The sequence below is a fragment of the Marmota flaviventris genome, chromosome 8 (genome assembly GCF_047511675.1).
Source record: "Marmota flaviventris isolate mMarFla1 chromosome 8, mMarFla1.hap1, whole genome shotgun sequence".
NCBI lineage: Eukaryota > Metazoa > Chordata > Mammalia > Rodentia > Sciuridae > Marmota > Marmota flaviventris.
The window spans coordinates 2,209,589-2,236,534 of NC_092505.1; the positions used below are offsets into that span (position 1 = coordinate 2,209,589).

General features: G+C 48.2%; 1 protein-coding gene across 6 annotated transcripts; it reads right to left on the minus strand.

Annotated features, from left to right (window-relative positions):
- On the minus strand, nt 1–26,913 carry Rrp1b (ribosomal RNA processing 1B). 6 transcript variants are annotated; one of them, XM_071614997.1, is made up of 17 exons: nt 26,751–26,813; nt 22,186–22,313; nt 19,716–19,798; nt 18,121–18,178; nt 16,916–17,001; nt 16,227–16,288; nt 15,630–15,759; nt 13,789–13,853; nt 13,190–13,371; nt 10,581–10,675; nt 9,934–10,031; nt 8,370–8,389; nt 7,523–7,651; nt 5,978–6,615; nt 4,300–4,452; nt 3,506–3,569; nt 1–2,663 (listed from the first exon to the last, which is right to left on the minus strand). In XM_071614997.1, the coding sequence occupies exons 3-17, from the start codon at nt 19,743–19,745 to the stop codon at nt 2,470–2,472; spliced, it is 2,004 nt and encodes a 667-aa protein (XP_071471098.1). In that variant the 5' UTR covers nt 19,746–19,798; nt 22,186–22,313; nt 26,751–26,813; the 3' UTR covers nt 1–2,469. The 6 variants fall into 6 exon arrangements, with proteins under 6 accessions (XP_071471098.1, XP_027784875.2, XP_027784877.2 ...); XM_027929074.2 differs by lacking the exon at nt 22,186–22,313 and having other exon boundaries at nt 26,751–26,913; XM_027929075.2 differs by lacking the exons at nt 1–2,663; nt 22,186–22,313 and adding an exon at nt 2,670–2,751 and having other exon boundaries at nt 26,751–26,913.
- Between the last annotated feature and the right edge of the window lie 33 nt (nt 26,914–26,946).

Below are 26,946 nucleotides of genomic sequence, written 5' to 3' on the forward strand. Positions count from 1 at the left end.
TGAGGGCAAAGACACCTTTTTTAATAGGTATGCAGCTTTGAGGACTACTGACAAACCTTGAAGACACGGATACAACTGGATCGTAAACAGCATCCTTGCCAGCACAGGTAGGTAATTGAGAGAAAACACACACAACAATCTAAGGACAGACCCAACTTCATAGTCTTCCTGACAATAACAATTGCTTCCAGGGTTTCCTCATATTCATTTTTGTGCTTTTAGTCTAAGAAGTTAGAAAGGATAATAAATCTGTCAAGTCTGATACCAAATTGTACAAAATTGTCCAGACCTATGGAGGAGGGGCGAGATGATCATTTTACAAAACATTGCTGCTATGATCACCAGCATCCATTTACATTTTCCTTTGCTAGACTTTCAAGACTCCTTGGCAATTTTACCAGGAAAATAACATGCATCAAATAGAAAACACATATTCTTTATGTAGCATATTCTTACTGGGTGGTATAGGTCATGAAAGTTAAAAAAAAAAAAAAAGTTTTTATCCTTCCTTGTCAAAATATAGGCATTAAAACAAACCACAGGAAGCCTATTTGGCCAGCACACACGATGGAGTCAGCCAGACCCTGCAGGACAAAGGACACAAGAAGCGCACAGCCCCACGGGTCTGACGCTGGCAATGCGCTCAGGACAGGCAGGCCTGTGGACATGCTGAAGGCCTGGCGAGTCCCCAGAACACGTGCACCACCACTGCCCTGGTGCAGCTCAACATCTTTGGCCATACGACCTATCTTTAAAGCTGAAAACTATTAAAAAATATTTTGGCCAAGAATAGTGAACATTTTAAAACGAAAAACTGAAAGCGTTTGTTCCCTTCACCTCATGGTTTGTGATGCTGGTTTTGACTGTGACCTTAGTGAACACCCTGAAACCATGCAGCTACAACCCCTTTACGCTGTGCGGGAGGGTCTCACCACATGGCTACTTAACTGCAAGACGTTAGCTTTCTCTTCTTCCATGACTCAAATCCCGACAAAGCCTTACTGTCCTGACAGGCCCGTGGCAGCTGCTCTTCTGGGCAGAGCCTCCTAAGCCTAGGCACATGAAGCCCATGTTCTAGACATGGCAGTGGACACCTGTGCACTGTCCCAGGACTGCCTCAACATCCAGGGGACTCCTGAACAGCCCCACTGGCTCAGTGAGTGGCACAGGACAAAGGGATAGACACCCAAGGAACCCTGCTTCCTTCTCTTTAGGCCATCAACTTACCCTATTTGCAGATGAAGCCCCACCCTACTTCTGTGAATGAATGAAACCCAAATTAGACCAGTTTTCAAACCCCAGGGGGCCTCTCAGCTGCACTAAGTCACAGCAGGACCATTAAAGCCACCAGGGGGGTCCTGTCAGGGAGCCAGAGTGGAGGAGGGCACCAGCCAAGGTGAGGCCTGAGGTCCCTGAGCAGAGCAGGATGAAGGGCAGCCCAACCATGTCCCCTGACTGCTTTTTACCTAGGATTTATAATTGCATAAACCACGAAGAAAACCTGGCCTCATGACAGTCATTCCCAAATGGCCATCTCTCACTCATGGTGGTTTCCTTAAGAACAAGTCTGGCTCTAAAAGATCAGCCTCTCCAACTAAACGGAATGCCTTCCAGTGCTGCTACTGGAACTACCTTGTCAGGAAAGCTTTAAGAGGACGAAAAGCCCGAGCGCCTTGTCTAGGCAGCAGGCAAGCAAGCATGTACTCAGGCCTTCCTGGGGGCTGCTCCCCACCCAGCAGAAGCTCAGGATCTAGACACTGCCCCTGTGCCTGGGGGCCCGTTAACGTAGGGCAGCAGCTGGCTTTGGGCTCTCACACAGGTCCCATTCACAGAGGGGTTCAAGTGTGGGTGGGGTTCTGGGTGGGAGCTGAGGACCTGGCCCTCCCTAGAAGACACTTGGGGCTTGCTGTAGAGGTAGAAAGACGTGCAGCAGGCAGGGTGAGCAGCCCTGAGGGCAGAGGAACCTGGCTGGTCCACACCTCTGCTGATCACAGGTAGGAAAGCCTGGGTATTGCCGATTTGGTTTGGAGAATCATACCCATCAGAACTGTCAAATGCCCACAGGACGCGGGAATGGAGTCCACAGGCTTTTAAAAGAAAACAAACCATGAGACTGAAAGTAACCAAAATGCAACATGGCATGGTGGCCGGTGATGGGCACTGAGGTTCTGAGAAATGGAGGCTGGCCACAGGTGCCAAGAGAATGTGTGGTAAGGGAGGGACACACGATCTTAGTTCCTATGTGGTGGCAGCCCCCGAGGGCAGAGTGAATTCTGGAGAGCCGAAGCACAAAGGCAGGCAGCTAATGGTCAACCAAGGCCCAGCCCCGTGTGAGCCCTGGGCAAGCTGCGGGTCATCCCAGGATCGGGACGTAACAGGATTTATAAAATGATAAAAAAGCCCATATTTTCAAAGATATAATTTATAGAATATTCTGTACAAAAGCAGTCTTTAAAAGGGACTCTGTTCTCAGAAGAAGTCCGCAGCCGTTGGCCTTCTCTTTTGAGTGGCGGCCAGCGGCTTCTTGGTTTCCAGGGGAGTGCTGGCGGGAGAGCTGGTGGGGGTCTTCAGCACTCCATGGAGGGGTCTCTGCTCAGGGTTGAAGGCCACTCGGGAGAGGCCTGTGGGGCTGACCAGGATACTCTTGTCCGTCTTCTTGAATTCTGTCCCAAAGGAAGGTTAGGCCACGTTAACCAGGTGATGCCTGTCCTTCAACCTGCCTTGGGCTGCTGGGTGGTCTTCCTGCAGGCCCTGAGGACGCAGAGGCAGCAAGGTGCTCCAGTGCCAGGCAGCTGCCAAGGGAGCTCTGGGGGAGGCGGCTGGAATGCTGGGCAGTAGGTGCCTCTGGGAGAAGCACAGCTGCGGGTACAGGAGCAGCCCTCCTCCCCACTCCACAGACCAGGCTGGGTCACAAGGCAGGCACGCGTACTTGTGGCCATAAGAGGCAGGTCCTTTTATTCTTTCTTTTGGGTACTGGGAGTTGAACCAAGAGGCGCCTGACCACTGAGCTATATCCCCAGTCCGTTTATTTTTGAGGCAGAGTCCCCCCCTAAGTTGCCCACGCTGGGCTTGAACTTGTGACTCTCCTGCCTCTGCGTAGCTGGGATTATAAGCGTGTATGAGCCACTATGTGCATTTCATGATCAACTTTTTAAAACATGGTTTTGGCTGTGGTGCAGCTCAGTGGCAGAGCACTTGCCTATCACACAGGAGGCCAGGCTCCAGTCCCAACAGTGCAAAACTGAACACCACAAAAAAACTTGCAGCCAGCAAGGCGGGGCCATCCCTCCTCCCTCTCCCAGTCTGAGTAGGACACGGCAGTTGGCCTCTTGTCTCGCCTGCGCCCTAGCACTTGGCAGCCCTGAAGGTGGGGGGCACAAAGTGGGTGTTGGCAGAGGTGAGGAGGGGCCTCCACCTCAGCCCCAGCCCTATCTTCAGGGGACCCTGGGCTGGCTCCAGCTGTGCCGTCCCGAAGAAATGTCTCCAAGAGGAAGCCCCGACTTACCCGCGGTGGTATTTCTGTTCAACCCAAAGGTGACCTTCTTGGCGCTGCTGGTTGTTCTGTCCAGCTGCAGGAGAACAAAAGCCACACTGTGCTGCAGCGGGTGCCGCCTCCTTGAATGAGCTCTTTGGGGCTCATCCAGGAGGGAGGCCCCAGCCTGTCTGCAGAGACCAGAGGGCCAGCAGCACCACAGCCCACATCGACACCTGCTCTGTGTCTGCAGACCCTGCCACCACTCATCCTGGCTTGGACTACTCTCTCCCAGCACACAGCTTGCCCAGCTGGAGGACGGTCACCTGGCTCAGTCCTGGCCACAAGGCAGTGTTCCCAGGGAAGGAAGCAGAACAAGATCAGGACATCTGAAGTCTGTGAGATACATGTTTGTGACCCCCACCTGTTTTGTCCCAGAGTTTGTAATTTTTAATTTGCAGATTACACAAAATCAATTAGAACAGACCTACAATGGAATCTAATGACATTGGGCAATGAATGCAAATTATCTAACTTCTATTCCTGAGAACTTTAGATCATCAAAATTAATGACATTCTTTCCTACTTGAAACTCCTAGAGGCTGCTCCATTCTGATTGTGAAGCACTGCCTCAAAGCCTTCCTAGAACCCAGCCTCCATGTTTCTCCTCCGTTCCCATCTCCCTATGCTCGTGTCAGGCTCCACTCATGAGGAGCATTGCGGCAGCACGCTCATCCCACTGGCACCTGAGCCCTGGCTGTGACCTCTCAGTGTGCTTCCAGACCCCAAAACCACCAGCTGAGGACACATGCCCCAAGGAGGCGCACCTGGACGGCTCGCTCTGCAGGGCGAGGGGCAGCACTGCTCTTGGCTTTTCTGAAGAAGAGGGGCTTTGGTAAGAAGTGGGTGTCAAACTTCACAAAATCCTTTTCTGTCCTCAGTGGCTGCTTCTTCAAAGGGGCAACAGTCCTGCTGCTTCCCTAAGGTGCAAGGGGCAAGAGGTCAAGGGGGGTGGGTCACACCAGAGAGCCACCTGTGAGGCCCTACACACAGGATGTGACTTAGGCCAGCAAGGCAAGAGCTCTTGGAACAGACTCATGTCAGTGTGCCAAGAGCCCTTCTGCCAGCATAGGAGACCTCACACGCAGGCCACAGCTCACCTTGGCACCACGCCACTAGGGGACAGAAATCTCTTCTCAGCAACTAAACCCACTTGTTCATCTGCATATCTAAACCCAAATTCTGGGCAGAGTGCTTGTCCTTCAGAGTTTACCTGCTAAACAGCAACTCAGTCTGGTTGCAGGTCTGGCATGGAGGGCAGGCAGTGCCAGCACTGGCTCTGCAGGTCCCCACAGGCATTATAGGACTCCCTGGGGTGGCTGTAGCCAGCAACCCACCGGCAGAGGCCTAGTTTGGCCCAGGGTAGGGGAAGCCCAGCATAGTGGGTGCCACAGGGTGGTTTTGGCATTGGTATTCCTGACTTGAAGTAGGCTGTCTTCCCTCAGCAGACCCAGCAGACGTGGGCCCCGTGAGCTCCCCACTTCTGCTGGCACAGGCCCTGGGAATTACTTAGCAACTGTGCAATCCTAAAACTGGTTGCTAAGGGTGTGAGCCACACAATGTCTGGGCTGTTCCTGGAGAAGGCGGGTGGCACAGCTCAAGTAGGCAAAGGGCACGCTACCACTTGGGCAAGCCTGCACTACGAAGAGACTCCAGTCCAGCTCAAGCCCTGCTGTCTCTCTGAGGCGTCTTACCGACCACAAACTCACTCCCTCACCTGGCCACTCAGGAGGCCTCAGTGTCATGGCACTGTCATGTCATGGGTCTAAAGGCTTGTGCTAAAAGCTTAATAGGTCTTTCCTCTGAAGGGCCAGGGAGCAAATATTTTCTGATATGGACCATTAGATCTGTCACACCACTTAATTCTGTCACTGTGGAGTGAAAGTGACCACAGACAGTGCAGACATGAATAGCACAGCTGTCCCTACAAAACCACATGTCCACCCTCGTGTGGAAGCACAGTGTGCACCAAGAGACAGGGTGAGGGCAGGCCCACAGCCGGGCCCCTCCTCTAGACCTGACTCAAAAGATCAGCAGAGAGAAAGTTCCTCTCACGGAAAACCTAATACATGTAGGAGAACTCTGGGTTCCCTCCTTTGCCAGAGGCCCCAGATGGACCAGCTGGATGAAGAACCAAGCCCAGCACTGGAAGGAGACCTGCACCTGCCTGTGAGCACTCAGGGGGTCTCCCAGCCCCATGCCCACCTTTCCCTCACCTTGGAGCGTGTGACCTGGGTGGAGGTGGTAGCCGGGAAATACCTGCACTTGCCACTTGGACAGGCACCTGTCATTTGCTTGGGTGAGGAACGTTATAAATCACAGCGCCTTCTAAGCAGGTCTGACCGTGCCCAGCAACCCCCAATCCCTGCCACAAGGGGGAGCAGGGCTCCTCAGTGTACACTCCGAGGGCCTCGGCACCCCTGCCTCGGGCCCTGCCCACCTTACCAGAGCTTGGAGCTGTCTAACTCTGGATCCCAGTATTCCGTTGTATTCTATCAAGCTTGACATTTCTTTCATCTTCTTCCTCTTTTTCAAAATTGTCTTCTGACTGGACAGACTATAGAGGTCAAGGCTGCTGGGCTCTGCCTTCTTTTTCTGTGGCCTCCTGCACTGGGGCAAGGTGGTCTGACCACTGCCATTGACAGGGTGCACTCCAAGCTTCCTCTTCCTTTTTGGGACTTGGGTTCCATCTGTTGGGGAGCCTCTGGCAGCAGGTCCATGAGGATGGCTGCTGCCAGGGCCACTCTGGGCCTTGTCCTCCAGAGGCAGCTCTGTGGGGTCTCGGATCTCTCCCTGTGCGCCCAGGCTCTTTCTCTTCAGCTGACTCTTCCTGCCACGTGTGGGGACGGAGGCGGGGTGCTCCGAGCTGCTCTCCTCCCTGGTGCTGGACTCGGCCGCTCGCACTTGGGGGACCTGCCTCTGAGCAGGCTCAGGCTCCCCGCCCCTGCTCTGTGCTGAGGGTGAGGCTGTGTCCCTCAGGTCCAGAGTCTCAGGCTGGGGGTGGCTCCTCTTCTTTTTTTTCCTTTTTCTTTTCTGAATGCGGCCTTCACTGTCCTTTTCCTCAGCAAGAAAGACTCTGTTTCCTGTAAAGACAGACAGCAGTAAAAAAGCTCCCCAGGGCTGGGGACAGCCTTGCCTGACTGGACTGGCACCCAGGGCCTCATGTATACAAGGCCAGCTCTCTGTCACTGAGCCACACCCCAGGCCGTGCGTGGGTTCTGTGACATCTACTTCTAGAAGAGTTCTGACCTCCTGGGTGCACCTGGTGCCTCCACAGGCTTGTCTCCTTCTCCCCTTGCAGCTGTGACTGCAAGCCTCCCCATCCCTTTCAGTGGAAGGGGACTGAAGGAGCCAGGCTTCTAATAATGTGATGGCCGTAAGGTAGAAGCCACCATGAAAGCCCTACTCCAAGGCCGAGGCAGGAGTCTAGAGAAACCCTGGCACATCCCTGCTCCACAGGGCAGAGGCTCTAGTCTCCACATCTTGTCCTCGTTTTCCTTCGCCTGAAGATGCGGCCACAAGTGGAGGAGTTGAGCTGGTGCCCTGGTTCCATAGAAAATAACAAAACGTGGGGAAAAAACTGTTTATGCTTTAGCCATTTAAAATGGACACTCTGCCAGGCACAGTGGCACCTGCCTGCAATCCCAGCAGCTCAGGAGGCTAAGGCAGGAATAAAAGCTCAAAGCTAGTCTTGGCAACTCAGCGAGGCCCTGACCCAAAATAAAAAATAAAAAGATCTGGGGTTGTGGCTCATTGGTTAAGCACCCAGTGTTTAATCCCTGGAACCAAAACAAAAACAACAATAAGAAAAGGGGGGGGGGGAAAGAAAGAAAGAAAGAAAAAAGAAAGAAAGAAACAAACACACACCAAAATGAAACTTTCTGCTGTGCCCATGATTTGTGTGCTATCTCAAGTTCTCTGGACCTCAACAGCACACCCACTCCACCACCCTCAGCCCGGTGTGCCCTGCTCTGAAGCCCTCCAGCTCACCTGTTTCCTTCTCCAAGTCAGCTTTCTCTAAGAGCTTACGTCTTTTTTTCTTATGTCTTCTTTGACTGAGAGCTTGATCACCTTCATCAGCAGCAATGTCCTCAGGAAAACTGAGTTGAGATATACCACCTGCGAGACACCAGAGCCACCTCTCAGCTTCCTGAGGTCTTCTGCCCTGGAGTCTTGGAGCTGGCCCCTGCCCACGCTAGCCAGATGAGACTTTAAATCTTGATGTCTGCCTCATCTCCACCACCCTAAACCTGGAAGCCGCCGACACAGTAAGTACACACTTAATAAAGCTTTGTGGATTTTTATCAACCGTGGGTAACCCTCTGTGGCTCAGTCCTGGGGGCTGGACTGGGCCAGGCAGTCTCCTGACTCCACTTGCTCTTTGCTTTCCCCAATTCCAAGCGTCCAGTGGATGAGGGAGGCTTGGGTTCATCACTCATCCAGAGGTAACCCACAGCACAGCAGCTTTCCCTTGGGGACAAAAGGTCATAATAGCATAGTAAAGGGATCCAGAGGCAGACTTCCTTCTTCATGAAGGACCAACTGGAATCTCCCTAGCCCAACAGAAATCTGCCTGGTCAAAACGTAATAAAAACCCAAACAAGGGGCAGCCTGCTCCCTGGCATTTATTTATGGGGTGCCCAGGGCAAGGTGGGCAGGTTATAAAGGGTGCTACACTTGCATTCCTGGCCTCTGTGTCAAGTGCTCCAGGAAGAACACAGGTCAGGGCTACCAGCTCCCAAGAGCTTTCAATAAGTGCCCTGTCCAACCCCTATCCCAATGCCTGGCAGAGATGTTCAGGAAGAACATCCTGAATTACTATGCGGACTCTCCTCACCTTCAGAAAGGCCTTGGAACCTGAAAGAGAACACAAAAGTTCATAGAGAAACACTTCCTTCTGTCTTGCACAGACTCATGCATTGAACTCATAACACAGGCAGGCTTCAGCTACTCTTAGCCCACTCCCTTCTCCAGCAGGGGGCCAAAGAGGAATCCCAGAACATGTGTCCAGACAAGGGAGAGACCCGGACGAAATCACCCTTGATCACCATGCACATCAAGGACAGTGTCTGTCTTGCAAGTGCTCTACCCCTGAGCTACATCTCCAGCCCTTTTTGTATTTTATTTTGAGACAGGGTCTTGCAAGGTTGCTCAGTCTAGCCCACACATGAGATCTTCCCACCTCAGCCTCTCAAGTGGCTGGGATTAAAGATGTACACCACAGTGCCCAACTGAAACCCAATTTTCCCTCACTTGTTTCTGAAGGTAAAAGAACTTAAATCTCTAATTATGTTTAACTGTCCCATGGAGATATGCCAAGTGGTGTTCTTATACAATTTTGGTGCATTAGAACAAGAAAGCCAGGGCTGAGCGCTAATGCTGTGGCCTTCAGTCACCCAGCTATACAACGGGGCAAGTTATAGAAGCTACCTTCTGGGGGTCTTTTTTTTTAGAGCGAGAGAGAGAGAGAATTTTTTAATATTTATTTTTTAGTTTTCGGCGGACACAACATCTTTGTTTGTATGTGGTGCTGAGGATCGAACCCGGGCCACACGCATGCCAGGCGAGCGCGCTACCGCTTGAGCCACATCACCAGCCCCTGGGGGTCTTTTTAACATGGAAAAAGAAACGACAGTGCTCACATCAGTGCCCACACTATAGAGTGTGATCAGACAGTTGTTACTTGTCTTGGGTCATAATGTGCCACAGGCTCCATGGTGCATGACTGACATGCCTCTGTGCACTGACACCAACTACTAAATCAGTGCACCATGTTGGCCTAACCCCTGGAGGAGAAGGCAAGGGAGGCGACCCCCACCCATCTTAGCACAGCAACGTAGGACTCTTGGACAGCATTTGACTTCAGTCTCTTCACCCATGACTTACAGACACCAGCAGTCTTCTTTTTACATTGATGCTGTTATAAAACAGTGGAAAGCCAGGTGTGGTGGCACATCCCACTGCTTAGGAGGCTGAGGCAGGAGGATCACAAGTTCCAGGCCAACCTCAGCAACTTAGCGAGGCCCTGTCTCATGTAGCTCATACCACAAAACAAAACAAAACAAAAACAGCAAAAAGACATGAGCATGGCTGCATCTGAAGAATAGAACTCGAGGGGCAAGAGCCAGCTGTTTTCATTAGGTCTTCAGTTTATGTGTTTATTACATTGCTGGGGCTGGGGCTCAGCGATAGAGCGCTAGCCTAGCACGTGCGAGGTGCTGGGTTTGATCCTCAGCACCACATAAAAGTAAACAAATGTAACAAAATAAAGATATTGTGCCATCTACTATAACAACAATAACAACAACAACAAAAACCCCCCAAACCCCAAAGGACACAAAGTGATCACGATGACAGCTGCCTGTGTCACAAGACTCAAAGGAGCCCACCCGACCACTTACTTTTTGATGAGTTTGTAGAGACGTTTCCGGTTGAAGGGAGGAATGTTTTTCTTGTGGGTTATTTCCAAGAGTCGGTCCGCGACAGCCTTATAGTCAAACTACATCACAAAACAACAGCCTTATAGCAAAGCCACATGCTTGACTTTGGAAGTTCACATCTTCCAATAAGACCCCTAGGCACCAGAGAAAGGCTCAGCAATCTCGTGCTGAGGCAGGGACCAGGGTGGGAACCATCTTTGAAAGTCACCTCCCAGCTATCTTTCATCTAGGAGAAGCCAGGCAGTGAGCATTCCATACCCCCTTTAAACTGTGAGAGAAGGCACATCACCAAATTCTCCTAGATGTGCTTCTTTTTAAGTTTAATCTAGATTTCTAATCTGTACTTGGTAGAACAATAAAATCTTATTCGAAAAGGACTGCTGGAGCTGGCTCTGTAGATCTTAGCAATTAAAATGGGGACCGAGAGCTTTCAAAATTCCACACTACTTAAACTAGTCTCCAGTAAGCTCATTCTAAGGAAGGGAACTTCAGTGACAGACGTGATTAAGAGCTTCACACGCCAGGCTCTACAGCATGATTAGCTTTGACCCTAATTCTCTTGCCAGGCCACGCAGTAAGTCTATGTTCTATAAAAAGCAAACACCCACCTGGAGAAGCAGCCCCATGTCCTCCAAGGTACCACAGTCCTTTCTTCCTCTTTTATCACTGATTCCATCTCTCCTGGAGGGGCATTTGCTCAGTGCTGTCAAAATACACCCAAGGTCAAGATTCTTGATATGTCAGATATGCAGTATGATGCTTCCCCAGGAGCAGTGTTTACCCAGATGAAAACAAATGTTTCTTCTCAGAGACAACCCTGCACCTGCACTTGATAATCTCCCAAAGGGGTTTGGGTCATTTGGTCCTGGGAAGAGCACGAACCCTGGAGGAAGCACACTGCTCCTGGCCCTCCTCCTTGAGGTGACACCACAGACAAACCCACATAAGTTGCTGCTACCTCCACTTCCCTGCCATAGGCTGTCCTGGCTACTGCCTGTGGCTGAGGGGAAGGGAAGCTCTTGGGGCACTCAGGCAGATGGACCACAGCTCTGTGCTGCTCTTGACTGTGAGGAGGTGAATGGACTTGAGAGTCTGTGGTCAGTTCTAGGTGGAAATCTGTTCTACAGCTTCAGAAGCTTTTACCTTACATGCGGGATCAGACGCATTTCAGATTTAGGAGCTTTCTGGATTTTGAAACATTTGCAGACGGAACTGCTGAATATTCCTAATCCAAAAGTCTGAGATGCTCCAGAATCTGAAACTTTTTGAGTGTCACATTGATGCTTCAAAAGTTTCAGATTTGAGAACATATTGGATGAGGGATGCTCAATCTGTACTAGATTGGCAATTTTTCCTGAGGCCACACTAGGACTTGCTCAATCCTGCCACCTGGGCTACTAACACTCCAGTCTATCCTTGTTTTTTGATATTGGGGCACTCCAGGGGCACTTAAACTCCGAGACACATCTCAGCCACCCCACCCCCCTTTTTGGTGGTGGTGGAGATTGAACCCAGGGCCTTTTGCATGTGAGACAAGCACTCCACCAACTGAGCTATATCCCCAGCCCCCACATCCCCAGCCTTAAAAAATTTTTTTTGATACCAGGGGTTGAACTCAGGGGCACTCAACCACTGAGTTACATCCCCAGCCCCATTTTGCATTTTATTTAGAGACAGGATCTCACTGAGTTGCTCAAAATCTCACCATTTTTGAGGCTGGCTTTGAACTCACGATCCTCCGGCCTAAGTCTCTTGAGTTGCTGGGGTTATAGATGTGCACCTTCCAGATCTTTTTTTTTTTTTTTTTTAAAAGAGATTCCTTTTTTTTTTTTAAATGGGCCTTTATTTTGTCCATTTATTTATACACAGTGCTGAGAATCAAACCTCACATATGCTAGGCAACTACTCTGCCACTGAGTCACAACCCCAGCTCCCCTTCCAGATTTTTTTAAGGCAAATATAATATTGATTTTCCACAACAAATATTGGTCTTTTAAAAAAAATAATATTGAGCCTCCTTTGCTAGGGGACGGAACACAGGACCTTGAGCATGCTAGAAGTGTTCTACCACTAGGCTGTACCTTTAGCCCCCAAATTTCCTTCTTTTATTGGTGCATTATAGCTATACATAATAGTGAGATCTACTGTTACATGTTTGTACATGCACACAATCTAACAATATAATTTGGCCAATATCATTCCCCAACATTTCCACTTCCTTCCCTGCCTCTCATCCCTGAACTTCTGCTTCTCAATGGCAACATGCATTTCAAAAGGTGGCAAACTCTGGGGTTGGGGCTGTAGCTTAGTGGCCAAGCACTTGCCTAGCATGTGTGAGGCACTGGGTTTAATCCTCAGCACCACATAAAAATAAAATAAAGACATTGTGTTCACCTACAACTAAAAAATAAATGGGGAAAAAAAAAAAGGTGGTGAACTCTGACCTAACCATTTACTTCACACCACTGTGGGGGTTTTGATGGCCCACAACCTCAGAACCTCAGGACACAGAACAGTATAAGAGCAGTGTCAGTCCACAGTGAGCATCTAAACATCTAAAGACAGGAAATAAGAGCTGCTAGAAGGGGAGCACATTTCTGACCACCTGCAGAGCTCTGCGGAGGAGGCTATAGCAGACAAGTGTCCACACCAGGGTGTTCAGACACATCAAATGAAACACAACCAATGAGAAGACCCCAAACATATGGGCAAGGACAATGATGGAGCCCTCACAGAACTCAGCTCCCAGAAGATACAAAAGGTGTGGGCTTGGGGCTCCCCAGGTCCCCAATGGGAGCAAGTGTCTTCACGCACCCGACTCTCTGACTCTCTTTCTAGGGAGGGGTCTGGGCAGAGGCATATTCCATGAGCCAACTCTGTATTATCTTCAATAAGAAGCCACCAAGTGTTTTATTATTTATTTTTTTTGTACTGGGAATTGAACCCAGGGGCACTTAACCACGGAGCCACATCCCCAAGCCCTTTTTATATTTTATTTAGAGACAGGGTCTCACTAAGTTGCTTAGGGCCTTGCTAAATTGCTGAGGCTGGCTTTGAACTTGTAATCCTCCTGCCTCAGCCTCCAGAGCTGTTGGGATTACAGGTGTGCACCACTGAGCCTGGTTAGCAAGTATTTAAGAAATGTTTGCTTGATGAGAATTAAAAACAACAACAGAACCCCCAAAGACAGAAGAAAGACCACTATAGGAAGTCTCACCTGTCTTCTTTCTGCTAACTACTTTTTTCCAAGTTGCCTCGTTTTCAAAAGTCTCCTGTTCAGAGAGGTCACCATCACCCACTTTGGTTTTCTGTTCCTCCACTGTGTCTTCAGGTACAAGAGGAGACTGATCTACAATGACTTCAAAAACACCCCTAGCTATAGTCTGTACCAGTGTGTGGCTGAGGGTAGAAGCACAGCGGAGAGAATGCAATTAAAACACACCATCTGGACCTTGCACAAGAGGAGTGCAGCAGATGAACAGCAGAGCAGCACTGTGCGGCACCTGTGGGGCCACTACCAGGGGTCAGCAGGCACCTGTGAGGAGCCACCTACATGCCATGGGATGGTAGGCCATGAATGCACAGTGGGCAGAACTCTGGGTGTGGGAGGACATTCCAGGAACAAGCGGGTCAAACCCTGAAGCAGGAATCCAAATCACTACCCAGGGCTTCAAAGGCCTCATTAATGCGAATCGACACTGCGCATTCTTTGCTCTGGACATTCATCCTAGCTGTCCTGCACCCTGACTCAGAACAGGATCCCACCCACCTCTGAGTATCCACCGAAGCAGTACAAACACGTGATGAGCCACTTACTCCTTGGTCTTGGCAGCAATTTTGCAGAATGGGTCAATAAACTTGAGGTTCTGATCTGCCAAAAGCTGTAATTTAGACATTAAATAAGAAAAAACGATTGAAATAAAACAAAACAAAACTCCAGCCCCCTTTCCTTCCTGACACACTGGAAAGGGAACCGTTCTGTGCATCTGCAGTGAGAGATGCAGTGATTCCTGTCTTCCAGCCCCAGATGTGCTACGCCACAGAGGCCTGGTAGGCTCAAAGTCACAGCCATCCTCCAGCCTTCTGGGTACCTTAGTACAGTAACACCAAGCACCACTAGCCCAGCCAGCACTATCCTGCAATACACAGGCTTTCTCCCTACAAGAAGTTCTATGTGGGTACTACCCCAAAGTGTGAGATGAAGGCTTTCTTATTCTTTTTTTTGGTATCAGAGAGTGAACCCAGGGGCGCTTAACTACCAAGCCACATCCCCAGTCCTTTTTGTATTTTATTTAGAGACAGGGTCTTGCTGAATTGCTTAGGGCCTTGTAAGTTACTGAGGCTGGCTTTGAACTTTTGGTCCTCCTGCCTCAGCCTCCCAAGCTGCTGGGATTACAGGTGTGCGCCACTGTGTCCGGCTACGGTTTCTTTTAACAATGACGACGACGACAACAACAACAACAACATCAACAACAACAAAATCTCTACAGAACATTTGTAAAAGAAAAAAATCAAAATTGTTCATCTTCTCAATGTTAGATAATTATCTATATACTAAAAATACACTTCATACCATTTGTATATGTTATGGTTTGGGTGTGAAGTGTCCCCCAGAGCTAATGTGAGAAAATGCAAGAAGATGCTGAGAAGAATTAGTTGGATTACAAGAGCCTTAACCCAATCGATGAATTCATTACCTGATGAGATTAATTAAATGGTAACTGAGGGAAGGTGGGGTATGGCTAGAGGGGATGGGACACTGGGGGCCTGGCTTTGTAGGATATATTTTGTTTTTGGAGAGTAGTCTTTTTCTCTGCTTTCTGATCATCATGTGAGCTGCTTCCCTCTGCCACTCTCTCCTGCCATGATGTTCAGCCTCACCTCGAGGCCTGAAGAATGGAGTCAGCCTTCTTTGGACTAAGACCTCTGAAACTGCGAACCCTAAATAAACTTTTCTCCCCCTAGAATTGTTCTGGTCAGATCCTTTAGTCACAGTGGTGAAAGAGCTGACTAAAACATGCTTTGTCTGTTGCCTTTTCCCCCTGGTGCTTTGAAAATCCTCACTATATCCTGAGGATTTCTCCTCATTCCTGAATTCTCTGAAGGGTATTTTTAACTGTTTCTTTTCCTTTCTGTCTCTCTCTTTTTTTGCCATCAGGAATTGAACCAAGGGGTGCTGAACCACTGAACCATATCCCCAGTCCTTTTTACTTTATTTCTTAAAAATTGAGACAGGGTCTTGTTAAGTTGCTTAGGGCCTCTCACTAAGTTGCTGAGGCTGGCCCTGAACTTGTGATCCTCCTGTCTTAGCCTCCTAAGCTGCTGGATTACAGGCGTGTGCCACCATGCGCAGCTCTCAAGAGTCTTGCTATATTGGTCCTGAAATCCAGGGCTCAAATGACCCTCCTGCCTCAGGCTCCAGAGTCACTGGGATCACAGGCACGTAACACTGTGCCTGGCTCACTTCTGTTATACGAACAGGACTGCCACACGCATCCTGGTGCACATTCCCTGTGGGGAATGACTCGGAGAGGCTGGACCCACTCTGCTACTAATGTCACTGGTATCAAGTGCCAAGGGGCGGCACTTTGCAGACAACTCTTCCGAGCACCTGTGGTTTTGTCACACTGCTGCCAGCATGCCCAACTGTTTCTTACCTCTTTTCCTCCCACTTTGGATAGTTCGTCCAAATAAATATCGATGAAATGGAACCTCACTCCATCAGGAGACTGGCTCTCAGGACACAGGATCTCCTTCATCAGAACATCCAAAAAAAGCTTGATTCGGCTAAAGAAAAAAAAAAAAACCAAACCATATAATTCTTTTAACGACAGCATGCCAACACTCTTATCCCCAAGAGAAAACAAAATTACTTAGGTGAGAACTCATACTGCATAACAATAAAGACAAGGCCAAGGAAGATGTCCAGGGAAGGCAACCACTAAACCAGCATGAAGTATTGCCCGCCACACCTGCCAGGTGCTTTGTGCCTTCACAGGGCTTGGACCCCTCCCTGAGGAAGGACGCCTTGCTCCTCACATCACTCTAGGGCATGACTGTACACCAGACAATTCAGGAGTTCTGATCAACTGAAAAGCTTTAGAAAGCACCCTATTATCTTACAAGTGTTTTCTGGTGTCACTGAAGATCAGCCAGGCCTTGTGTGTACCAAGTGTGCTACTGCTGAGGTAACCCCGGGGCTTTCTTCACTGGTCTCGAGGGTCACTAAATGCTAACTCAAAATGTTCACCAACCTTTCCTCCCAGCCATTCCGTTTCAGAACTTCAAAAGACTGCCTCAGGACCAGGCGAATCAGCTAAAGAGACAATTTTTGTTACAAAAGGCAAAGAAATGTTAATCAGTTTGGCAGAATAAGGAGATCAAATGAAATTGGTGCATTGTCTGGATCCGAAAAACAAAACAATATCCATAATAAATATAATGATATATTTTGTTCACTAATGATCCCCAAGTGCTTCCTTGACAGCTAGAAGAGCTGCAGAGAACCTTCTATAAATACCTGATGCTGCTCTACTTCAGACAAGCGCTCCACTGTTTATTAATAATTTTTTTTCCCCCCACAGCACTAGTGATCAAACCCAGGTCCTTGTGCACAGTGGGCAAGTGCCTGGCCACTGAGCTAAACCCTAACTCCCCTCTATTGGTTTTATGATGCAGAACATTCTTTTTGCACAGGAGCCTTTTCTTCTCAGTACTGGGGAATGAACCCAGGGCCTTGTGCATGATAGGCAAGTGCTCTACCACTGAGCTACATGGCCAGACTATTTTGAGACACTGTCTCTCCAAGTTGCTGAGGTGGGCCTTGAATGTCTGATCATCCTGGCTCAGCCTCCTAGGCAGCTGGGATCACAGGCTTGTGCCACTGCACCTGGCTGCACATGAAGTCTTAAAGTTAACGTGGACAAAGGCATGCTGACCTTACCATGTAGTATTTGTCCAGGCGCAGCTTGTCTATTCCCTTCCATTCTCGATTCATGGTTTGCCAGAAGGTCTGAATGAACAGGTGCTCTGCAGGGAAACAAGAGGCTCTGAGAGCTCGGTTCCCATGTTAGGGTAGACCACATAGTAAGAAAAGAGTGAGGAGAAACTAGGTTATTTACTTCTCTCAAAAATTCTTGTGAAGTTAAATAATCTGGTCAATAACTGAATACACTTGATAATTTCCTTTACATTAAGATAAATAGATTAAAATACCAGGAGGCTAGTGATACCTCCCTACCAGAGCATTCTCTGGAGCACCTTACCTACTGAAAAGCCACGTTTACATAAAATCCAAATTCCCTGATCCACACTGCAGGCCCTTTCTATGGCACCCTTTAAAACACACACTCATCCTGATGAGCACTCACACGATCCTCGCAGGCTCCACTTTCCGTCTGTGCTAGGTATCATTTGGGAAAGCTTTAGCACAGGGCACTCTAGTCCTCTCTTCTGAGCCTTGATGCTAGCACGTTCCCACTGGAAACTCTTGCTGGTTTCTTTCTTGGATTTACTACTTTTCAGAGTAAAATTCTTTCTTAATACATCAAGCCTATACTATGCATGATTCAATTTCCTTCACTGTGAGCTGAACCCAGAACCACTGCGGTTTCTCAAGCCACTGTGATGGTTTTGCTCTGGGGCGTGCTAAGCAGAACACACTGTCATCCTTTCTTCCTTTATAAATAATTCAAGTCTGTCTCAGCAATCTTAATTTTCCCTCTGCCTTCTTTTTGGTAGAGAAGTTTCCTTGTAGTTTGCTACCAGTGTTGTCCTCTATCTAACCTTGGGGAGCATGCACCTGCCAGAGGTGACCAAACAAGCTGGCGTGTGAATGGACAGCTGTGAGAGTGCCCAAGTGACTCAGAACCTGGCTGAGGCGCTAGTCTTTGCGTGTCCATTGACTGTACACAAGGTGCCCCCATACTGTCTTAGAAGTTGCTACCTCCGTCTGCAAGCTTTTAAAACAGGAAAGGCTTGTTGCCTGATGCCCATATAACATAGCACCAGGCTCATGTTAAACCAATGCCCTGGGAAATGGGGACTCTGAAGGAAGGAAAAGAAACAACACTGACTAGGTTTCCCAGGCAAATTACCAAATGTGATGAACAAGGAAGTTTTGAAAGTCATGAAAACATCAGGACTTACGAGCCTCTGAGCTGTTAACAACATGGATGAGTTGGGAAATAGAGTTCGCTAGCTCCTCCTGCAAAGGTGGGGTTGGGGAGAAACATCGGGGTTATTACGTGTTGTACCACCAAGGCAGCACTGTGGCCTGCATCCTCCTCCCACCCTGCTGGCGGGAAAGCCTGTGCCTCCTGCTCTAGTGGCTGCCACCAAAGGGGTGAGGCTGTGAGCACCTGGTGTCTCCAAGCATGAGACCTCAACTGTGCTGACTTCATGTGTGTGTGGGAACAGGCTATGCTGTGGGTTTGAAAGCATGTAGTAAGCTGTTCAACGACCCACCAAAGGCCCACGCTAGCTGTCAATCCCTGGCTTTAAAACTGTAATCAAGCTGAGATTGTATCAAAATCTTTAAATGCTGTGAAAGACAGAAAACACAGGGTCCCCTCCCTGGGGGCTGAACACTGGGGTTCTCACTCCAGAGACCTAATTTGTGGGACAAAAAAGTCTGGTGAGGCCAGAGTGGGTTGGAAAATAAAGGTTAGATAGGACCCTCCTAGGCTCCGCTCTGCCAGGAGTGCCCTCTGAAGACATGCTCGCCAAAGCACAGCAGGGCCTGTTTCGGGAGAGCGCAGTGGGCGTGACCTGTGGAGAAGACTGCCTGGCAGCAAGCCTTCTGTCCACGAGGTCCCTGGGCATGAGTGGTCCTCAGTGATACTGCTCACACTTCACCTAATTTTCCTTCCTTTTAAAATGGACTCCAGACTTGAAAATGTTGTTGTTTGTTGGTTCTTTCTTCACTAAAGCTGCTGGTTGTTACTTTTGAATGAATTTAAAAATGTTCTGTCCTGCTAACCTACTCAAAATATGTTGAGTAGAGTGAATATGAGAATCCAGACAAGCTGATACCCGGCATGGGTGCAGTGGCAGGGCTGCACGGGAGGAGCCCAGCAGGAAACTGTGCAGGAGGACCTGACAACAAAGGCTTGCACATTTCCGCCACCAGAGGCGCATCTGCTTTCAGAAGGCAGTTTTCTATGAGCATTCTCTAACTGTAGCACTGGCGGTGGGGCCGAGTGTACTCCACAGATGGGCACCAAGGCTCACACAACACACTTGGTGAGTGGCGCAGTTTCCATGGTTAGTGGTTAGAGAGGCTTTAGCCACAAGGGCCTGGTCACATGCTCTGTGAAGGACGGAAGGCGAACAGGTAGCTACCTTATCCCCAATACCAGCCACACGGTGGCAGAGGCAGGCGTGGAGCCTACACCTCGCAGTTTCTTAAGATTAGTGCTTCCTATCACACTTTTTTGTCTACAAGGAGTAAACTCGAGAGAGAAGAAACAGAAACTTTAAAACACATAATGCAAAACCTACCATGGAATCTATGAAATGATGACAGAAGTTTACGACTTAGAATATCCATTGTATTTGAAAGATGATTAACCTAAAAGCTGGTGCAGCATCCCTTTCTGTTCAGACGAGCTGAGAAACCGGCTCCTGGAGGCACTCATTCCCAATCTGCTTAGGTATGCCAGGGCACTGACTGAGGGTCAAGATCAAGTCTCTCTTAGCCAGCGTGCCAAAGGTCCAGGAACACGACAAAGGGGCTGTGTTACCTGCAGAAGGGGTTCGTCCTGCACCCACATGCAGTAGAAGAGTCCTTTCCATATTTTTAGGAGTTCTTCTTGGCTGAAACCTCCTGCAGGGCAAAAGAGCACGCGCGCGTGCGCGCGCACACACACACACACACACACAAAAAAAACATCAAAAATCTTATTTTAGAGTCTATGTATTTCCTTTCTTAAAGCCTAAAAGGGCCACAGTAGTGGTGAAAACATTACCACATGCTTCTAATTCTCTTCCAACCCTAAGCCTTGTTTCTTAAATTTGAACGACAGGTTTCCTATGTTACAATGAACACATGAACCGCACAGATAGTTCAGCCTTGGAGAGGGAGCTATGACAAGTCCTCAACAGTCAAGAAACACAAGGAAGCACTTGTGATCACAACAAAATCAACCCCCCGGGCTGAGGGTGCAGCTCAGGGGTACAGTGCCTGCCGGGTTTGATTCTGAGGTCCTGGGTTTGATCTCCAGCACAACCAACTCCGTCCAAACCAAAACCAGACAGAGCCCATGAGGTGGCCATTTACAGAATCAGCACCCGCCTCAAGCACTGCCTGCTTAGTACTGCAAATCTGACAAATGATGCAGGATTACCAGTCACACGAAGTCTAGCAATTGGCAGACCCACTGAAGAACAGAAAGCCAGACAGGCTGAGGATGCAGGGGCTCTCAATAACAGACCCGAAAGTCAAAGGACTAGGAAAGATCCTATGGAAACTGATACGGCTTTGAGGTATTTTTGCAAAAGTACCCCTTAATTTTTTTTTAAAACATTATTTTTTAGTTGTAGGTTTACACAATGCCTTTATTTATTTTTTAAAATATGGTGCTGAGGATCGAACCCAGTACCTCATGCATGCTAGGCAAGCACTATGCCTCTCAGCCACAACCCCAGCCCAGTACCCCTTAATTTTAAGGATCCTACCGTGAGGTTAAATGCAGCTGTCCCTAGTCTCCTTCCCCAGGACAGCTGTTGCTTGCTGGGCAATTTTAGCTGATATTGAGTGTAGCCCTGGGTTGGCCTTATTCTCCCTCTAGCTCCTCAGAGGCCCCACCTCTGCTTTGCTACGTAGGAATGAACCACCAGGCTCCTTCAGCCTGTAACCAACCCAGGAGCCATGAAACATTCTGAGCCACACAAGGAATCAGAAATGAGAGGCAGGTGCCCACTCCTGGATCTCAAGACCATGGGCCAGAGAACCAATATCCTTAAGTTTCCATGTGCTACAAATGGTCTTCACTGATATCTTACTAGGAATAATGGGGACAATCTTTGGGAGTAGCAGACTGGGATATAATAGATGAATGTAAAAAGTAGCATGGATTTGGAATCGGTGTGATTGCAACACTTCAGAGATAATGATGGACTGATATTTGGTGTATTCAAAATGAGTTTACTCCATTTTATTAAAAATAAAAATTTCCTCACATCAATAATTTTAAGATGATCTTGATTCTTTTTTTTTTTTTTTGAGGAGAGAGAGAATTTTTTAATATTTATTTTTTAGTTTTCGGCAGACACAACATCTTTGTTTGTATTTGGTGCTGAGGATCGAATCCGGGCCGCACGCATGCCAGGAGAGTGCGCTACCGCTTGAGCCATCCCCAGCCCCTTGATTCTTTAAAAAAAAAAAAAAAAAAAAAAAAAAAATTTAGATATTGATGGACTTTTATTTTACTCACTTATTTATATGCAGTGCTGAGAATCAAACCCAGTATCTCACATGTACTAGGCAAGTGCTCTAGCACTGAGCTCTAGCCCCAGCCCTGGTCTTGATTCTTTTGTGACAGTTTCCCACTTAACATCAAAATATCAGAAACTATAGTGAAATTCAAGTACATGCCCTTCAAGAGCTACACAAAAGAGGTAAGGGCTGGTTTTCCTCCCTTCTGTTACAAATGAGTCACATGTAGGGATCTTTATTTTATTTTTATGTGGTGCTGAAAATCGAACCCAATGCCTCATGCATGCTAGGCGAGCGCACTACCACTTGAGCCACATCCTCAGCCCACATGTAGGGATCTTTACATCAACAACATAAAATCCACCAGAGCCCAGCCAACTGTAGTGATAACAGTAACATTTTTTATTTAAAAAAAAAAAAAAATTTTTTTTTGAGACATGGTTTCACTCAGTTTCTTTTTCTTTTCTTTTTTTTTAAAGAGTGAGAGAGAGAGAACTTTTTTTTAAACATTTATTTATTTATTTAAGTTTTCGGCGGGCACAACATCTTTGTTTGTATGTGGTGCTGAGGATTGAACCCAGGCCGCACGTATGCCAGGCGAGCGCGCTACCACTTGAGCCACATCCCCAGCCCAACATTTTTTATTTTTGATCAAATTCAAAGACTGCTTAAGTCCCTAGTGAACTAGTGGACCTGAGCAAGGATCATGACTGCTAAAATATTAGGCAAAATGCACTGAGGAACTTAAAACAAAACCTGAGTTGTGTTAAACCTACCTAGTAACACCAGCTTATAGAAAATCCAGGGGGTAGAGGAACAAGTTAAAGATGACCTTGTGATGTAGTTGGCAAAACCTCAAATGTGTGAGTCTACAGGACAAATGACCAGTCCTCCAACAAATAAACTGTATGGAAAAAAAAGATGTGTAAGACCTGTTGGAATTAGCAGACATCAGTCAAATGCAACAGGTGAGTCTTATTTGGATTCTGATTTGTCATAAAAATCAGCAGACTGGGTATTACATGCTATTAAGGATGTTTTTAAGGTATGAGGAGGGTACTCTGGCTATGAGTCCTTATCTTTCAGACATATATGTTGAGGTGTCTGGAAATGGAGTGAGATGCCTGGGCTTTGGTTCACAAGAACCTAGAGGGAAGGAGGAAAGGGCAGACAATCTGGCTGGGCACTGGCAAATGCCAAAGCAGAGAAATGAGGACATTTGGACTAGGGTTGTAGCTCAGTGGTATAGAGCGCTTGCCTAGCATGTGTGAGGCACTGGGTTCGATTCTCAGCACCACATATAAATAAATAAAATACAGGTATTGTGTCCAACTACAACTTAAAAAAAAAAATGAGAACACTTTTTATGTTTGAAATATTCCTTAACAAAAAGACAAAAAGGATGCCATAAATGTTAAAGAACTTACAAGCAAAGAGGATTAAAGGAGCTGGGTTACTGTGAGGCCAGGGCCCGGCACTCTGGGTTTTTGTGGCTGGTTCTGAAGTAGATGCACGGTTATTTCCTGCCCAATTTCAGGGCAGGGATATGGAGGGGGCAGAGGTTGGTGGGGTTCACCCTACACAGAGGGGAGGAAGAAGCAGTAGGGGCTTAAGTCAGATTAGCAGGAATTCTCTGGGCCAGGGGACTGCTCAACAGCAAATGGCCCTCTGCTCAGGCTCCAGGAAGTCTCTCTTCCACTAGGCTTGGAGCACACAAGTGTTTCCTGTGCTCAGCCACCCTCAAAAGAAGACAGCCTGCCTGAGAGTGGAGTCTCCCCAGGGAGCAGAGTCTCAGTGGAGAAACATGGGGCTCTGGTGCCACTGGCTGGCTGCAAGAAGCTGCTCTTCAATTTCCACTTAAAGCTAGTGTGGCTTGGAGGTTCTGGTGATTGGCAACTGAAGAGTCCTAGTAAAAACACACTTTTATCACAAAACATTCACACACTACCAAAGTTACATAGTCAAGAATGCCTTGTTCACAGCCTCCCAAATCCCGTTTCCTCTCCATAGAGGCCACTGCTATCTGCCTTCTGTTTCTAGATCTTTCCTATGCATGTGCAGAACAGTTACTTGTATTGTGGAAAAGCATGGCTACGTGTTAGAACGTAAGTATGACATTCTTCTGTATTCTGGCTTTTCTTACTTAAAGCTGCTTGGTGTATGTTTATCTCTAGATAGTTCTCAAACCAATGGTAAGCAATAATGGGGTACACTCAATATCACAGGCAAAGGAACAATATGATGTGCTACAGAGACCTATATGGAAAAACAGAAGATTCTAACAAAGCCAAAGTAACAGCAGAGCCCAGACAGTGGGCAGGTATGTGAAAGCACATTCTGACTCATCTCTCCTGAAGGAGGTCACAAAGTACAGCAGAGACCCAACAGTTGGGCAGGCCCCAACTGCTGTGTACAAGAGCATAGTAACAGAAAACTGTCCACTGACCTTTGGGACTTAGTCTCCTTACTGTACCAGGCATATGGTCAGGGTCAAAATGAAAGGCACATCAGAGAAGCATGTTGTGAGTGAAGTGTGTTCAACAGCAGGGTGTGGTTCTGATCAACTCACTGTTCAGCCATAGTTATCCAAGTGTGCCACCATGCCCATCTAGGTTTAGTTATTTTATTTTTTTGGTACTAGAGATTGAACCCAGAGGTGCTTTACCACTGACATTCCCAACCCTTTTTATTTTATTTTTTAAGAGAGAGGGAGAGAGAAGGAGAATTTTTTAATATTTATTTTTTAGTATTTGGCGGACACAACATCTTTGTTTGTATGTGGTGCTGAGGATCGAACCCAGGCCGCATGCATGCCAGGCGAGTGCGCCACCACCTGAGCCACATCCCCAGCCCAACCCTTTTTATTTTGAAACAGGGTTTTGCCAAGTTGCTTGGGCCCGCTTAGTTGCTTAACCTGGCTTCAAACTTGTGATCCTCTTGCCTCAGCCTCCCAAGCTGCAGGGATTATTTGTGTGTGCCATTGTGCCTGGCTAGGTAGTTATTTTAAAACAAATCAGGTGAACATGAAAGTGAGACATGCAGACACAGGATATAATGAATGGTAACACTATTTTCCCCAGGACACAAGCACAGAAGCCATTTATGATAGGAGCAGTGTCACACTAACTTAGCCCAGGGTCAAAACAACTCCTACTCATCAAGACTTCAGGTAGAGAGTTGCCTCATCACCATTAATAAATCTAAGACCACTTACCCCAGACACACTGTTGTTTTCTATGTCTCCAAAGAAAGCAACGATGTGAATGAAACCATCACAGGTTGATTCAAATGCTAAGATGTACCACAATTTTGGGGCAGAAAATTTTATGTGGGTGCAGTACTAGGAACTGAACCCATGCTCTATGACTGAGCTACTTCCTCAGCTACTTTTTTTTTTAATCTTTTGAGATGGGGATCTCACCAAGTTGCTGAGGCTGGTCTTGAACTTTTGATCCTCCTGACTCAGACTCCTGAGTAGCTGGGATGACAGGCACACACAATCCTGTCTGGCAGATGTTAACATTTTGAAGTTGCAGAATTGATAAGACAGATAGGGATTGCTGGGCGTAGTGTTGCATGCCTGTAATCTCAGTGATTCAGGAGGTCAAGACAAAAAAGACAGGCAGGGATTGACTGTTTAGTTCAGTGCCAAGAATAGGGTACATAATAATAGCACACACCTGGTGCTTCTCAAATGTTTGCTGAATATAGGAATTAATGACTAAATCACAACAAATGAGTTGTTATGAACCAAAACCATGATCACTTCATGTGAGTGAGGACTCACAGTTAAAGCACAAGAGCAATATTGTTTTAAGTGGTACAAAGATTTCCAACTTGTTTTATAGATTATAGAGCTATTTATTTATGTTGGTGAAAGTTAAAATACTTCCTAACAAGATGCAAAAAGATCCTGAGCCTGTCAATGAGAGTCAAATGTTGGGCTAAGCTATTTCCAAACTTGTGTTTCTATTTTGATGGAGCTTAGCTGTGGAAGAGACCTTGGTTTTTCTCCTCTATTTTGCTAAGACATCTACTGTAGTTATTTTTGAAGGCCGATTATACTAAATGCAATGTGCATATAGTGATGAACACAAGTAACTGGGTGTGATGGGTGCTAAGGAGGCAGGAACCCAGGACATTGGTGTCAGGCTACCTTAGCCTGATGCCAAATTTGAAGTTCTAGGCCTGTTCACAAAGTGGTGTGAGCAAGAGGCTGTCTGGATGTCTCAGGTCCATATGTACCACACCTGTCTTTGTTCTTGTCCACAGCCAGGACCTCATAAGTTGGATATGCCCCCACTTCAAGCTATGAAAACAGATGGAAGCTTACTGTATTTGGGGGAAGAATGGCACATCAACAGATAATTAAGAAGCAATATATCTAAATGCTACAATAGACAGCAGTGTTTAGTGGTGCTTAGAACCCTACAAGAGTGGGGGCAAGAGGGAGGAAGTGATATTGAACTGAATGGGAACGGAGAAGAGGTAGGCTTCTCTGCAGAGTGAGCAGGAGGCAGACAAGCAGCACTAAGTTTTGGGGGACTTTGCGCACTGAGTATGAGGTGCTAGTGGGACAACCATGCAGAGTGCTGGGCTAGCAGTTTAGGTTTAAGAGGCATTGGATTACAGATATGTGAAACCAGGAGAGTAAACTAACGGAGATTCCAAACAGATGTCAGGAATTCCGATCCACTCCTTAGACTTCCCACCAAAGCTTAATTTTTCTTTTCTTTCTTATTTGGGATATGTGTGTGTGTTTTGTGTGAGTAACGGGTGTGGGGAGTAATGCTCTTTTAAGCAATTTCAACTGTGCTATTATCAGCAGTAACTAAGCCCAACTTTAGCCACCTCGATGCAACATAAGCAGGCCTCCATCGCCCATTGCAGTCCATACCTTAAGTGCTCACTCAAGGGTCCCCAGAACCTTTTAGTCGGGTAAATAACACTTCCCCGCATTCCACCGCCTGCTTTCCAGCTGCACCTCGGGAGCCCTCCAGCCGCGCTTACGGTCTCCGCGCCCGTCTCGGGCCGCGCAGCTCCTGCCCTGCAGGCGCCGTGCTGGGCGCACCGCCCGCGGCCCGCGCTCGCTCGCGCACTCCACCTGGCCACTTCCCGCCCGCGCGCCTCCAGGCCGGGCCCGGCTTCTCCCGGCAACCAACGGCGATGTCCAGCCACCAGCCCCGGGCCAGTTCTCGGCTCCGCCGCTGACCTTCGGCACACCACCGGACTTGGCCGTTCCCGCCCAGCACGGCCCAGGCACAGCACGCGGATGGCTCGCCGCTTGCCCTGGCGACCGCGACGCCGGCCATGTGGCGCGGCGGACCCCGTGGACGCCCACCTGTCTCGCTCTGCGTCTTCACGCTGAGGTACTGGCGCAGCTTCCTCACCGCGCGGTCGCGGACGCCCTTCTCGCTGGACGCCAGCCGCTGAGCGAACTGGACCTCGGCGGGCTGCACGGCGGGGGCCATCGCGGCCGCCTGAGCCACCCCGCCGAGCGCCGCCGCCCGACCGCGCTTGCGCAGAGCGCGGCGCGC